Below are 11681 nucleotides of genomic sequence, written 5' to 3'. Positions count from 1 at the left end.
TGTTTGAAGCCAGCCAGGGCAGGAGAGTCCTTTTGAGACTATCTCCAGTAAGCAGAAAGCCAAAGCAGAGGTGTGGCTCGTGGTACAACACCAACCTTGAGCGAAAAAGCCAAGCAAGAACAAGAGGCCCTGGGTTCACGCTCCTAATACTTGCACCAAAGAGAGAGAGAGATGTTGCTGTAATTCCAGTTCTCTTTAATTTCCCATGTTGCTCTGGACGGCCAGGGCACCTGAGGTCAAGCCGGCTTCAGAGCACTGCCCTGCGTTTGGGGCAGACAGTACCCCAAGCTAGAGCCCCGGAGCACCCCTGCAAGGCAGGCCGCCATGGGCTGTGCACACGGCGCTCCGCAGCCCCCAGTGACCCAGTGGCCGTGGGGCTCTAGTCCGAGGAAGGGCGCCATGTCGTCCTTGGCGGGTCACCCGCGTGCGAGCACCGCAGCGCTCACACCCCGCGCGCGTGCACATCCGGGAGCTTCCCTCGCACTCGCGCCTCGGCAGGGCCGCCGCGCGCCACCTGGGCTCAGCGGTACTCGGAGACCAGCGCCGCCGTCACCAGGCTCAGGAACTTGTCCAGCGAGGCCTGCATGGCGGGGCTGAAGTCCCCGGGGTAGTGCCGGGCGAGGGTCACCAGCAGGCAGTGGCCCAGGAGCTGCGGAGAGGAGCGCGGCCCCGCCGCGGGTCACCACGACGCCGGCCCGGCGGCCCGCGGGCTCGCCTGGAAGTGGGCGGGGTCTACGCGGGCCCATCCAGAGGTGGGCGGGGCTGCGCGGCCCGCGGGCTCGCCTGGAAGTGGGCGGGGTCTACGCGGGCCCATCCGGAGGTGGGCGGGGCTGCGCGGCCCGCGGGCTCACCTGGAAGTGGGCGGGGTCTATGCGGCCCATCCGGAGGTGGGCGGGGCTGCGCGGCCCGCGGGCTCGTCTGGAAGTGGGCGGGGTCTATGCGGCCCATCCGGAGGTGGGCGGGGCTGCGCGGCCCGCGGGCTCACCTGGAAGTGGGCGGGGTCTATGCGGGCCATCCGGAGGTGGGCGGGGCTGCGCGGCCCGCGGGCTCGCCTGGAAGTGGGCGGGGTCTATGCGGGCCATCCGGAGGTGGGCTGCGCGGCGCGGCCCGCGGGCTCACCTGGAAGTGGGCGGGGTCCACGCGCAGCGCGCGCGCGTGCAGGTCGCTCAGGGCGGACAGCGAGCCGGGCAGGTCGTCCAGGGCGCTCACGGCGAGGGTCAGCGCGGCGCCCACCTTCCGGCCGTGGGCTTGGATCCGGGCAGAGCCGCGGCTCAGGTCCCAGTGCGCGAAGTAGGTCCTGGTGGACGGGAAAGCCAGGAAGGTCCTGCGGGAGGAGGGGGGTGAGTGCCCTGGAGTCGGCCCGCGAGGGCCCGCAGACCTGCACCCGCCGCTCGCACCGCTCCAAGGCCTCAGCCACGCAGACTCCGACGTTGTCGCCCAGCTTCTTCCACAGCGCGCGAACCATCTCGCCTTCCGCCGCGGACAGAGCCATCCCCGCCGTCTCCGGCGGCCCCGCCGCGCGGCTGCGCTCAGAGGCCTCCGGGGGCGCGGCCCGCCTGGCCCCGCCCCGCCCGCACCCGCGCGGCCCGCCCAGCCCCGCCCACACGCGGCCTCGCCCCGCCCCTGCGCGGCCCACCCGGCCCCGCCCACACGCGGCCCGCCTGGCCCCGCCCCGCCCCTGCGCGGCCCACCCGGCCCCGCCCACACGCGGCCTCGCCCCGCCCTGCCCGCCCCAGCGCGGCCCGGCCCCGCCCACACGCGGCCCGCCTGGCCCCGCCCCGCCCCTGCGCGGCCCACCCGGCCCCGCCCCTCTCCGTGTCATCCCAGCTACTCGGGAGGCTGAGATCCGAGGCTGGTGGTTCAAAGCCAGCCCGGGCAGGAAAGGCCGTGAGATTCTGATCTCCAATGAACCACCGGAAAGGCCGCAAGTGGTGCTGTGGCTCAAGTGGTAGAGCGCCCGCCTTGAGCTGAAGAGCGCAGGGACAGCACCCAGGCCCAGAGTTCAGGCCCCACGACCCACAGCAAAGATCTTTTTCAATTTGTTTCCTCATTTGGTAGTTACACAGGCTACACTTCCACGCCAGGTTCCCACTCCAGGGCATCTTGACCAACACCCCTCTCCCCATTTTCCTCCTTCCATCCTTACCCTTGAGTTCAGGGTTTACATCTGGACACTGGGCGTGATGACTGCATGTCTGTGTGCCCCCCCCCCCCCCCCCGTGTAACCTCCCTCCCAAACATGTGTCTGTCCTGGGGCTTGAACTCAGGACCTTTGGTAATTTAGCAGAGAAGAGTTTCACAGACTTCCCTGTCTGGGCTGGCTTCAAGCTGTGATTTCCAGTGCCAGGCTCAGTAGATATTCCGTTCAGCACAACTGACACAGAGCACCTGAGATGTCTCTCCAGCATCATAGTAAACATCCATACAGCAGTAACTCAATGCCACCTGTATACTTTGTGAATTGTGAGGCTCACTGAACGTAAATTCCATCTTAGTCATCTTAAAATTAACAAGTTCCCCACCTCCAGCCCCTGGCAGCCAGTACTGGTCTTTGGTTGCCAAGGACTTTTCATATAAATGGACTCATGCAATGTGCAGCCTGGACTTTTCCTTCCATGTTGTGTTTCCTCCAGGTATGTCACCATGTCAGCCATATTTTATGAAAACCTCATTCTATGTGTGTGAGTCCCTTTGCTTCCCCTCTGGCTGAGGCACACTGGCTGAGGCACCCTCTGCTCTTCCTAGTGGAGTAACAGGGCTGCTTGACCCGGAGCTCAGGCTCGTTCAGGCAGTGCTGGCACTGCTGGCACTGCTCAAGCAGTCTGCCGGGAGCCTTCTTTTTGTAAATGTGGTCCTAGGGCTTGAACTCAGAGCCCGGACACTGTCCCTGAGCTTTTGTGCTCACGCCTTGCAAGCTACCACTTGAGCTACAGCTCCACGATGGCTTTTGGTGGTTTATTTTATTTTTTATTTTTTGGGGGGGCCTGAGCGCTGCCCCTCAGCTCTTCAGCTCAAGGCTAGCGCTCTACCACTTGAGCCACAGCGCCACCTCCGGCTTTTTTTCTTTTTGCTTATGTGGTGCTGAGGAATTGAACCCAGGGCCTCAGGCATGCAAGGCAAGTGCTCTACCACTGAGCCACCTTCCCAGCCCTTTTGGTGGTTTATTAGAGATGAGGGTCTCAAGGAGCCGGTGGCTCACGCCTGTCACCCTACCTGCTCAGGAGGCTGAGATCTGAGGATTGCGGTTCAAAGCCAGCCCAGTAAGGAAAGTCCGTGAGACTCTTACCTGCAATGAACCCCCAGAAAACCGGAAGTGGAGCTGTGGCTCAAGTGGTAGAGCGCTCGCCTTCAGCAAAAAAGCTCAGCGACGGCGCCCAGGGCTGTGAGTTCAAACCCCATGACAGACAAGAAAAAGTTTCCTGCCGGGGCTGGCCTTGAACCACAAGCCTCACACGCCAGCCTCCCGAGCAGCTAGGATGACAGGCCTGAGCCACCGGCGCCGGCTCAGCGAGCTTTCCCAGGGGTCCCTGGCTTGGCTGCGGGGAGACAGGGGGGTCAGGGGCCTGGGCTGGGGGGGTCAGGGGGCTGGGGGTCAGGGGGCTGGGCTGGGGGGTCAGGGGGCTGGGGGTCAGGGGGCTGGGGGTCAGGGGGCTGGGGGTCAGGGGGCTGGGCTGGGGGGTCAGGGGGCTGGGGGTCAGGGGGCTGGGCTGGGGGGACCCGGGGCTGGGGGGGGCTGGGCTGCCCAGCGGCCGCGCCGGGCCCAGCAGCTCCCGGCGTGCGGATCCAGCAGCTGGGCGCGCGCGGAGCCGTCCCCGCAATGAGGTGCCTGGAGCGGGGCCTGGGGAGGCGCCTCCGGTCCACCGGGGACACCGAAGGCGGGCCGGGAGGGCGGCGCGGCTGCCCCGCGCCTCCAGTGCCCTCTTTGGGCGGAGCCGGGGTCCGAGCGCGTTGCGGGGGACGCGGGAGCGCGGGGCGGACCTGCAGGTCCGGGGAGACGCCGGCCGGGCGGCGCGGGCGAGCGGAGGGGCTCGGAGCCCCGCGCCCTCCGGCCGCGCTGGGAACCCTGTGGATTCGCCTCGCAGTCGCCGCCCTCCCACGCCGGGCACCCGTAAACACCGAGCCAGACAGACAGACTGCCGCCACTCAGACTTTATTCATAAGACCAAGAGGGGTGTTGCGAAGAGGGGCGGGGCGGGGCCTGGCCGGGGGCGGGGCCTGGCCTGGCCGGGGGCGGAGCCTGGCCGGGGGCGGGGCGGGGCCTGGCCGGGGGCGGGGCCTGGCCGGGGGCGGGGCGGGGCCTGGCCGGGGGCGGGGCGGGCCGCCGGGCCCCGCTTAACGGTACTTGGAGGTCAGCACGGTGCTCACAGCGGCCAAGAACTTGTCCAGGGAGGCGTGGACCGCGGGGGTGAACTCGCTCGGGTGGTGGTTGGCCAGGGTCACGAGCAGGCAGTGGCTCAGGAGCTGCGGGAGGAGACGGGCGGGTGAGGGGCGGCGTGCGTGCGGGGTCCCCCCCCCCCGCTCCCGGGGCCCCGCCGACCTTGAAGTTGACCGGGTCCACGCGCAGCTTGTGCGCGTGCAGGTCGCTGAGCGCGGACAGCGCGCCGGGCAGGTCTTCCAGGTGGCCCACGGCGGTGGTCAGCGCCTCGGCCACTTTCTTCCCGTGGCCCTGGACCTGGGCGGAGCCGTGGCTCAGATCGAAGTGGGGGAAGTAGGTCTTGGTGGTGGGGAAGCCCAGGAACATCCTGCGGGAGAAGAGGGCCGGCGGGGTTGGCGGGGTTGGCGGGGTCCGGGGCCGGCGGGGTTGGCGGGGTTGGCGGGGTCCGGGGCCCGGGGTTGGCGGGGTCCGGGGTCCGGGGCCCGGGGTTGGCGGGGTCCGGGGCCCGGGGTTGGCGGGGTCCGGGGTCCGGGGTTGGCGGGGTTGGCGGGGTCCGGGGCCCGGGGTCCGCGGGGTCCGGGGTCCGGGGCCCGGGGTCCGCGGGGTCCGGGGTCCGGGGTCCGGGGTCCGCGGGGTCCGGGGCCCGGGGCGCGTCGGGGCCCGGGACCGGCGGGGTCCTCACCTCTCCAGGGCCTCCGCGCCGTAGTCGGCGCCATGGGAGCCAATCTTGTCCCAGGCGGCCTTGATGTTGGCCTTGTCGGCGGCAGACAGCACCATGGTGGATCCTTTCTGAGTCTGTGCGAGTCAGAAGTGTGCGGGACCCCAGCCGCGCCCGGCTTTTATGTCCCGCGGCTGGGGACACGCCCGCCGCGGCCGCGCCGATTGGCCGACTCGGGGGCTGCGCGCGGGGTCGGCCGGGAGGGGGCGCCCGCGAGGCGGGGCCGGGCCGGACCGCGTCCTGCTCCCGGCACCCGGCCTTCACCCGGCATCACAGCCCCAGGCCTGGGCCCACCGGCCGGGGCGGCCGGCCGTCCTCCTCCGCAGAGCCCACGGGCCTCTCTCCGGACCCGGGCGGCCGGCCTGGGAGGCCCCAGGGCCCCCGGGGGCAGCCAGCCTGGGCCTGGGCTCCACAGCGCCGCGGAGCACGGCAGGGAGGGCGGGAAGCTCGGCCCCGCGCGCAGAGGCGCCGTCGAGGAGAAGCCCTCGGGCCCGCGCCCCATGGCCTGGGGCGCGAGAGGCCAGCGGGGCGGAGAAGGGCCCAGACCCAGGCGCCCTCACCCAGGATGGCAGCAGCCGGGCCCTGAGCCGGGGCAGAACGCGGCGGGGAGGCCTCGTTCGCCCCCACCCTTTGTCCCTTGTTCCCCACCCGTGGCCCAGTGGCCCTGGTTCACAGCAACAACCCAAGTCCAAAGACTTGTTAGTTAAAACATGGTTAATTGACAAAGCAACGGGCTGAACATCAGGGCCGCAGCCTGCAGTTGGGCTTAGGCAGGTTCACAGAGAGGTGTCGGTCCTGGGAAGGCCCTGAGTGTGTGGAGGAAGGGCCGGGAGCCCTGGGTTAGCGGGAGACCCTGAGCAGGCTTCCTGGGGAAGATGGTGTGTGTGTGTGTGTGTGTGTGTGTGTGCACGCACGCGCGCAGGCACAAGGCCTGGGTCTTGAACTCAAGGACTGGGCACTGTCCCTGAGCTTTATTGTTCAAGGCGAGCATTGCACTGCCAGCTTTTTGGCAATTAATTGGAGATGAGTCTCATGGACTTTCCTGCCTGGGCTGGCTTTGCAATGCAGTCCTCAGTTCAGCCTCCTGAGTGGCTAGGATCACAGGTGTGAGCCACCAGAACCCAGCTAATTTTTTTTTTAAACATGGTCTAAACATGTAACCCACACTGGCCTAGACTCATGACCCCCCTGCCTCATCCACTGGATCCTTGGTTTACCTCCATTCATATACCACCAAAGCCTGGCATAGTCAGTCTTTTGTTGTTGTTGTTTGTTTTTTGTCTGTGATGGGGCTTGAACTCTGAGACTGGGCACTGTTCCTGAATTTCTTTAGCCTCAAGGCTAGTGCTTTTCCACTTGTGCCACAGTGCCACTTCCAGGTTTTTCTGGCACTGAGGAATGGAACCCAGGGCTTCATGCATGCTAGGCAAGCACTCTGCCACTAAGCCACATTCCCAGCCCTCTTCTCAGCCCTCTGAGTAGCTGGGACCAAGCTGGTAAACCTCACCAAATTTGACTTGCATCCTAATGTGTAAAGACCTCTCACGTAAGAGTAAGTAAAAGAACAGGGAGCTAGTTGTGATAACACACACCTACAGGTCTAGACAATGTGGGACTGAGGCAGGAGAAATTCTTGAGCCCATCACTTGGAGACAAGTTTGTGTAAGTAGAAACCCCATCATATAAAATGAAGTACAAGAGGATCTGGATATATCAACTGTGTATGATTGCCTATCATAGGAACAATGTTGGGTTCATTCCCTAGTGTCACAATAGGAAGTGACATAAATAAAACACAGCTAAGTGAGAGTGTCAGTGGAGTTGTGCCCATGATTCTTCAGCTCAAATGGAAGCCACTGGGCAATATCCTATACTTCACTTTGGCTTTTTTCAGGATGGAGAGGTAGAGCAGAGGGATTCCCCCTAGTTGAAATCACACACACACACACACACACACACAGAGCTTGAAAAAAGGTATATGTGAAAATACAGATCGATTCCAGTGTTTTGTTTATTTAGTTGTGGGTTGTTTTTTTCATACTTGTACATGAGCTTGAACTCAGGGTCTCGCACTGTTGGCTTTCTCGCTCCAGCTGACACTCTACCAGTTGAGCCACATCTGCAGTCCAGCATTTTGCTGGTTAATTGGAGACGAGTCTCCTGGACTTTTCTGCCTTGGTGGCTGTGGAGAAGCTAGGATTACAGGTGTGCCTCACCAGGCCTGCTCCTGTTCCACTCTCTTAACCCAGTCTGTGTCCAGAAAAGATCTTCAGATGAGAGTGTGGAGAGACCCGGAGGAGCCCTGCGGAGTCTGGAATGGGCCGCCAGTCCAGAGCTCAGGCCGCCCAGGCTGGGCTGGGTTCAAGGCCCAGGGTCTGCCAGATCCTGGCCTCCACCAAGGCCGCCTTTGCCGCGGGGTTGAGAGGCTGGGGAAGAGGCCAGGCGGGGAGGGGGAGGCAGGGTCCGGGCCGCGCCGGGGTCCCGCCCCGTGGCCCCGGGCCTGTGCTGCGCATGTGCACCACCGGCGGGAGGAGCCCGGCCGGGGGGGGGGGGGGGCGGGGGAGGGGGAGGGGGCGTGAACCGAGAGCCCGGCCCGCGGGGGGGGGCGGGGGAGGGGGAGGGGGGCGTGAACCGAGAGCCCGGCCGGGGGGGGGGCGGGGGAGGGGGGCGTGAACCGAGAGCCCGGCCCGCGTGGGGGGGGGCGGGGGAGGGGGAGGGGGGCGTGAACCGAGAGCCCGGCCCGCGTGGGGGGGGGCGGGGGGAGGGGGAGGGGGGCGTGAACCGAGAGCCCGGCCCGCGTGGGGGGGGGCGGGGGGCGTGAACCGAGAGCCCGGCCCGCGGGGGGGGGCGGGGGAGGGGGAGGGGGGCGTGAACCGAGAGCCCGGCCCGCGGGGGGGGGGGCGGGGGAGGGGGAGGGGGGCGTGAACCGAGAGCCCGGCCCGCGGGGGGGGGCGGGGGAGGGGGAGGGGGGCGTGAACCGAGAGCCCGGCCCGCGGGGGGGGGGCGGGGGGAGGGGGGACGGGGTGAACCGAGAGCCCGGCCCGCGGGGGGGGGCGGGGGAGGGGGGCCTGAACCGAGAGCCGCCGCAGGCACCACCGCTGCGGTTTCCCTGACTGACGGCCTGCCTCGGTTTCCCTGACTGACGGCCTGCCTCGGTTTCCCTGACTGACGGCCTGCCTCGGTTTCCCTGACTGACGGCCTGCCTCAGTTTCCCTGACGTGTCGCCTGCCTCGGTTTCCCTGACTGGCGGCCTGCCTCGGTTTCCCTGACTGACGGCCTGCCTCGGTTTCCCTGACGTGGCGGCCCTGCCTCGGTTTCCCTGACGTGGCGGCCCTGCCTCGGTTTCCCTGACGTGGCGGCCTGCCTCGGTTTCCCTGACGTGGCGGCCTGCCTCGGTTTCCCTGACGCGTCGCCTGCCTCGGTTTCCCTGACGCGTCGCCTGCCTCGGTTTCCCTGACTGGCGGCCTGCCTCGGTTTCCCTGACTGGCGGCCTGCCTCGGTTTCCCTGACTTGGCGGCCTGCCTCGGTTTCCCTGACTGGCGGCCTGCCTCGGTTTCCCTGACTGACGGCCTGCCTCGGTTTCCCTGACGTGTCGCCAGCCTCGGTTTCCCTGACGTGTCGCCTGCCTCGGTTTCCCTGACGTGTCGCCTGCCTCGGTTTCCCTGACTGGCGGCCTGCCTCGGTTTCCCTGACTGACGGCCTGCCTCGGTTTCCCTGACGTGTCGCCAGCCTCGGTTTCCCTGACGTGTCGCCTGCCTCGGTTTCCCTGACGTGTCGCCTGCCTCGGTTTCCCTGACTGGCGGCCTGCCTCGGTTTCCCTGACGTGGCTCCCCGCGCCCCGCCTCGCGGGAGGCAAATCCTGGCTTCCAGGAGTTTCCCGAAGGATCCCTGCGGTCCTCGCGGGTGGCGGCGGCGCGGCCCGCGGGGTCTCACCGGAGCACACGGCCCGTGGGCTGCGGCCTGGCCGGCGGGGCGGGGCCGAGAGCCGAGGGCCGCGGTTCGAAGCCACCCGGGCCGGGAGGCCGTGACCTCCGACCTCCGGGAGCCTCCAGAACCAGCCCGGACACACGGCGCGTGCGCGCGCTGAACGCGCCCCGTGCCGCCTCCTCTCCACGGACTCGCGCGGGAGCCTGGAGCCCGGAGACCCCGCGGGGAACGGAGAAGGACGAGCGGACCCGCCGTCCCGCCGCGGCCCCCCGGCCCCGGCCCCGGCCCCGCCCGGGAGCTGAGACGCGAAGCTCCAGGAGGAGTTGGACGCGCACCACGCGGAGCCTTCGACGTGTGGGGAAGGTGAGGCCGGCGGGCCCCGGTGGGGGGGCCGGGCAGGGCCCGGGGGGGGGACGGGCAGGGCCGGGGGGACGGGCAGGGGCCCCGGGGGGAACGGGCAGGGCCCGGGGGGGGCCGGGCAGGGCCCGGGGGGGGGCAGGGCAGGGCCGGGGGGACGGGCAGGGGCCCCGGGGGGGAACGGGCAGGACCGGGGGAGAACGGGCAGGGGCCCCGGGGGGGAACGGGCAGGGCCCGGTGGGGGGGCCGGGCGGGGGGGGCAGGGCGGGGGGGGCAGGGGCCCCGGGGGGGGGCAGGGCAGGGCCGGGGGGAACGGGCAGGGGCCCGGGGGGGGGCCGGGCAGGGCCGGGGGGAACGGGCAGGGGCCCCGGGGGGAACGGGCAGGGCCCGGGGGGAACGGGCAGGGGCCCCGGGGGAAACGGGCCCGGGAGACCCGGCGCTCGGGGAGAACCGTCCTCGGCTCCGAGGCCCCGGCGGCGCGCGCTCACGGCCCCCGCGCCCTCGCCTCTCCCCAACACATCACGCGGGACGCGCTTCGTTCCGAGCTCAGCCATTTATTGGGGATTCGGGAAAGAGCCGCGGGCCTGGCGGAGAGGGGCAGGGGCGCGGCCCGCCCGGAGGCCGGCGGGCTCAGCGGTACTTCTCGGTCAGGATGGAGGACAGGATGGACATGAACTTGTCCCAGGCGGCGTGGACCTCAGCCGAGAAGTCGGCGGGGAAGCGCGCGGCCAGGGTGACCAGCAGGCAGTGGGACAGGAGCTGCGGGGCGGGGCGGGGCGGGGCTCAGCGCGGGCTGGGCGCGGGCTCGGCGAGACGACCGGCGCTCTGGGCTCCCCGGCCCCGCCCCGCGTCGGGCCCCGCCGCAGGCCCCGCCCACCCGCCGCCATTCATCCCTCCCGGCCCCGCCCACCCGCCTCCATTCATGCCTCTAGGCCCCGCCCACCTGCCTCCATTCATCCCTCCCGGCCCCGCCCACCCGCCTTCATTCACGCCTCTAGGCCCCGCCCCGCCGGCCCCGCCCACCTTGAAGTTGGCGGGGTCCACGCGCAGGATGTAGGCGTGCAGCTCGCTCAGCTTGGTCAGCGCGCTCGGCATGCGGTCGATGTGCTGGACGGCCTCGCCCACGGCGGCCAGCACCTTGGCGCCGTGCGCGCGCAGCTGCGGCGACCCCGGGTGCAGGTCGAAGTGCGGGAAGTAGGTCTTGGTCTGCGGGTAGCTGCAGAAGAGCCTGCGTGCGGAGGGAAGGGTGAGGGTCCGCGCGAGGGGCGCGGACGCGGGGCTTCCAGGAGAAAGACGCCTCGGTGGTGCTTAAAACGAAGGCGAGCCGGGCGCCGAGGCTCACGCTGCCATCCCGGCCACTCGGACCGCGGTTCGAGGCCAGCCCAGGCAGGAGAGCCTGTGAGGCTCTGATCTCCAAGAAACCGCCAGAAAGTGGAAGCGAGGCTCAGGCGGGTGAAGCCCAGCAGTGAGCTGAAGAGCCGAGGGCCGCCCAGGCCGGGCGTTCAGGCCCAGCTAAGCTCCATAAAGACACGACTGGCTGGGGTTTCCTATTGCCCCAGGCTCACGTGGGCTTGGCCTCCCCTTCCATTGCCCACCATCCCTTCATCCGTCTGTCCGTCCACTGCCCACCATCCCTTCATCCGTCTGTCCATCCACTGCCCACCATCCCTTCATCCATCCACTGCCCACATCCCTTCATCCATCTGTCTGTCTGTCCACTGGACAGGTTTGTCCAGACCCTTGGCCCGGCTTGGGAGGACCGTGTGATGTCTTCCCTGGTCCAGCCCAGTCCTGCCTGGTCTTGCCCGCCTCCCTGCCCTACTCCGAGGCTCACTGACTCCTTCCCGCTCCTTGCCCTCCATGATCCTCACCTGCCCCTTTGGTTAGCTTTCCTGCTCAAGGCTTTTCCTCCTCTCCCCACCCAGCTCTTCAGCTCAGGCTCTACCACTTGAGCCACAGCACCACTTCCAGCTTCTTCTGTTTGTGTGGTACCGAGAAATTGAACCCAGGGCTTCATGCATGCGAGGCAAGCACTCTACCACTGAGCCACATCCCAGCCCTCCTGCACCCTTCTGTGTGAGACCCTTCTCACCACTTCTTCATCATCCCTCCCGACTGTTCCTCCCCACACCTTGTCACCCTCTCCACCTAATCAGCCCTTTCCCTGGCCTTTGACCTGCTTACTCAGGCTATCCTGTTTGGTGCTCACCTCTCCAGAGTTTCGGCGCCAATGGCATCAGCCTGTGAGGAGATCTTGTCCCAAATGGACTTGACGATGGCCCTTTCACTGTTGATCAGAGACAT

General features: G+C 67.9%; 3 protein-coding genes across 4 annotated transcripts; all 3 read right to left on the bottom strand.

The window, feature by feature from the left end:
• Positions 1 to 178: 178 nt before the first annotated feature.
• On the bottom strand, positions 179 to 4067 carry LOC138825372 (hemoglobin subunit theta-1-like). Of its 2 annotated transcripts, none has more exons than XM_070019830.1 (3): positions 1398 to 1506; positions 1120 to 1324; positions 179 to 649 (listed from the first exon to the last, which is right to left on the bottom strand). In XM_070019830.1, exons 1-3 carry the CDS (start codon positions 1490 to 1492, stop codon positions 521 to 523), a joined length of 429 nt encoding a protein of 142 aa, XP_069875931.1. In that variant the 5' UTR covers positions 1493 to 1506; the 3' UTR covers positions 179 to 520. The 2 variants fall into 2 exon arrangements, 1 of the variants encoding a protein (XP_069875931.1); XR_011371396.1 differs by lacking the exons at positions 179 to 649; positions 1398 to 1506 and adding exons at positions 3287 to 3536; positions 3979 to 4067 and having other exon boundaries at positions 1237 to 1324.
• A 67-nt stretch (positions 4068 to 4134) lies between these two features.
• On the bottom strand, positions 4135 to 5207 carry LOC138825370 (hemoglobin subunit alpha-1/2). The gene is made up of 3 exons (XM_070019824.1): positions 5058 to 5207; positions 4538 to 4742; positions 4135 to 4461 (listed from the first exon to the last, which is right to left on the bottom strand). Exons 1-3 carry the CDS (start codon positions 5150 to 5152, stop codon positions 4333 to 4335), a joined length of 429 nt encoding a protein of 142 aa, XP_069875925.1. The 5' UTR covers positions 5153 to 5207; the 3' UTR covers positions 4135 to 4332.
• Positions 5208 to 9923: 4716 nt separating this feature from the next.
• On the bottom strand, positions 9924 to 11681 carry LOC138825369 (hemoglobin subunit zeta-like). The gene is made up of 3 exons (XM_070019823.1): positions 11587 to 11681; positions 10401 to 10605; positions 9924 to 10136 (listed from the first exon to the last, which is right to left on the bottom strand). The coding sequence occupies exons 1-3, from the start codon at positions 11679 to 11681 to the stop codon at positions 10008 to 10010; spliced, it is 429 nt and encodes a 142-aa protein (XP_069875924.1). The 3' UTR covers positions 9924 to 10007.

The sequence above is a fragment of the Dipodomys merriami genome, unplaced genomic scaffold (assembly GCF_024711535.1).
Source record: "Dipodomys merriami isolate MVZ:Mamm:240054 unplaced genomic scaffold, mDipMer1.0.p SCAF_137, whole genome shotgun sequence".
Classification (NCBI taxonomy): Eukaryota; Metazoa; Chordata; class Mammalia; order Rodentia; family Heteromyidae; genus Dipodomys; species Dipodomys merriami.
The sequence above is the reverse complement of the archived record's forward strand: the minus strand, read 5'-3'. Positions and strand labels throughout refer to the sequence as shown.